Source organism: Scardinius erythrophthalmus, assembly GCF_964197995.2.
Source record: "Scardinius erythrophthalmus genome assembly, chromosome: 3".
NCBI lineage: Eukaryota > Metazoa > Chordata > Actinopteri > Cypriniformes > Leuciscidae > Scardinius > Scardinius erythrophthalmus.
Window position 1 is genome coordinate 44,201,584 of NC_138223.1, and position 2,651 is coordinate 44,204,234.

The window sequence follows — 2,651 nt, forward strand, 5'->3', positions numbered from 1 at the left end:
CAGCCACAAAAGACCGTCTTCTCTCCGTCTACTGATCTAATGCGGGAACATTATGGGAAGAGCTCTAGTCAGACCAGACGGGGTTTAAACTATCGGCTGGAGACTCGAGTTTGGTTTGAAGATAAAAACGTATCAAGCACAATGTCCTCTCATCATTCCTGATTTCTAACACACACTCAGTGTTCGGCTGATCTTGCGTCTGTCAGAGCAGAAACTAAAGCTGATGATCTTCGTGTGTTTTTCCTTTTTCTCCGGTCGCGTTCATATGTTAATAGCGTGAGCTTATTTTGTCCATTATATCATAATATAATTTAATTTAATAGACATTTACCCGCCCATAGACCCTCCCCTCGAAGACATCAGGACAGAAGTGGCTGAAAGTGGACAAAAGAGACGGGTTAAAACACCAGGTGTGAACAGGAATGTATCTCCCTCGTCTACTTGTGATCCGATCGACCAAAACACATCTTAATACGTTGAAAAACAAGAATTGTGAATTTCGATTTCAAAAATGTTGTGATTCATCTCAGAGCTGGTTGGTTCAGTTAATTTCTTTGGTTACACTATTTTAAGGTGTCATTGTTACAGTGTAATTATATATATAAGTACTGAGTAATATTAAGCAACTACTATGTACTTGTACTTACTATAGGGTTAGGGTATGATTAGGATTTGGTTGAGGGTTAGTTGCATGCAATTATACATCATTTACTGTATGGTAAGTACATGTAACATATGTAACGAGGACACTGTAAAATAAAATGTTACCAAATAAAGTGTTACTATGTCTTTTAACAGAAAACCTTTTTTGAATTCTTTTCACAGTAAACGAATGAAAAAAAGAACATTCATCTGTGCTCTTTCTCTTACAGCCATGGCTCTAAGCCCCACCCTCATCTTCACTCTCGCTCTGATTGGCTGCTGCGCTCTGGAGGACCCGCCCACGCTTCAGGCCCCGCCCCCTCCTCATGGGTGTGGCGCTTCAGTGGACCCGCCCTACAGAGTTCTGTGCGACCTGGAGTCCGTGTGGGGCGTGGTGCTGGAGGCCGTAGCGTGCGGTGGGACCATATCCGCTTTGACCCTGGTCATGATTCTGTTAGCCAAGCTGAAAACGGTAACGGAACCGGAGAAACGGTGTGGCGTTGGTCCCCTCCTCCTCCTATTGGGCGGAACGGTTGGTCTCTTCTGCCTATCACTGGTGTTCTTGGTGGGACGTGACGAAGTGCTCTGCATAGTGCGGCGTGGTCTGTGGGGGGCGCTGTTCGCCATGTGTTTCTCGTGTTTGCTAGTGCAGGGAGTGCGACTGAAGAAGCTAGCCGGAGGAAGGCGGAGCCTAGCGGGGAGTTCTCTCGCGGGATTGGCTGTCGCACTCACCATGGTTCAAGGCATCATCGCTGGAGAGTGGCTGCTGCTTACGGTGGTCCGCGAGGGACACGCCGCCTGCGATTACCTGCCTTTAGACTTCGTGTTGGTGTGTAGCTACGCTCTAGTGTTGTTACTAGCCGCCACTGTGTTGTCGTTAGCCGTCGTGTTGTGCGGCGGGAGCAACCGAGAGGAGTCGAGCAGGAAGTGGATGAAGTGGAGGTGTAACGCCGTCTGGCTTTTTCTCTCATGTCTCTCTTCGCTTCTACTCTGGGTCGCCTGGCTCGGTCTCTATCTCTACGGCAACGCTGGCATCATGACCGCTGCCAAGGATTGGGATGAGCCGGCATTGGCGGTTGCCTTGGTGACCGAGGGTTGGATACTGTTGTTGTTTCACGCTATCCCAGAAACGCACCTGTGTTTGCGTCCGTCTGGTCAGAGGAACGCAGACTCCGGGCAGAACTACTACGACACCCCTCAGCCCCCGGCCGCGCAAAGTTACCATGACGACGAGCGGCCAGCCAATCCCAGAGCTCCGTTCACAGAGAGTCAGGCGTACACTGTAGAGGAGCACAGCGCAGGTGGGTCGTTAAACAAAAACATGTGCAACGTTATGGGGAGGTTAGGTTTTAGACAGCAACATAGTGTCGGCCCAGATCCGGGCCTCATCTATGTTGCTGTGTGAGATTAGAGAATATAGGTTCTCTTTAGGTTGTTACAAAAACCTACCTGCAACGTTCTGGGAAGGTTAGGTTTTGGTTACAAAAAAGAAGCTACAAAGAATGTTTCTAGAACGTTATTATTTGGTTCTCAAAAAAATAACCAAATGGCAAGTTTGGCAATATGGGAATGTTAGGGAGAAACATGCAAAACTTTTAAAGCTCATTTAATTGCCCATATGTTTAAATAATTAATATTTTTTCTTTCAGCTTTATGCTGTATGGACAGATTAGTGTTATTTCACAGATTTCTTATCGTTTTTTTTTTTGTTTGTTTTATATAATAATATACATATTTAATATATATTGTTGTGGTTTTCACAGTTCTGCAGGCTGGAGGTTATCATAACGGACTGATCCGGCCCGCAATACCCTTCAGGAGTCACGTTTACCAGCCCACTGAGATGACACTGCTCATGAATGCAGGACCGGTGAGATACAATACTATACATTAACAATACGTTTAGATACTGAATGAGTGTCTCAGTCTCACACACACGACTCACCTCCCGCTCTGTGTTTCAGATCCCAACCGCCCCTCCAAACTTCACAGGGAGGCATCTGTGGTGA

The 2,651-nt window shown here is 46.7% G+C and overlaps 1 protein-coding gene across 1 annotated transcript; it reads left to right on the forward strand.

Annotated features, from left to right (window-relative positions):
- Positions 1 to 874: 874 nt before the first annotated feature.
- On the forward strand, positions 875 to 2,651 carry gprc5bb (G protein-coupled receptor, class C, group 5, member Bb; the record flags this gene model as incomplete). Its single annotated transcript, XM_081360728.1, has 3 exons — positions 875 to 1,943; positions 2,406 to 2,512; positions 2,607 to 2,651. 3 exons carry the CDS (start codon positions 875 to 877, stop codon positions 2,649 to 2,651), a joined length of 1,221 nt encoding a protein of 406 aa, XP_081216854.1.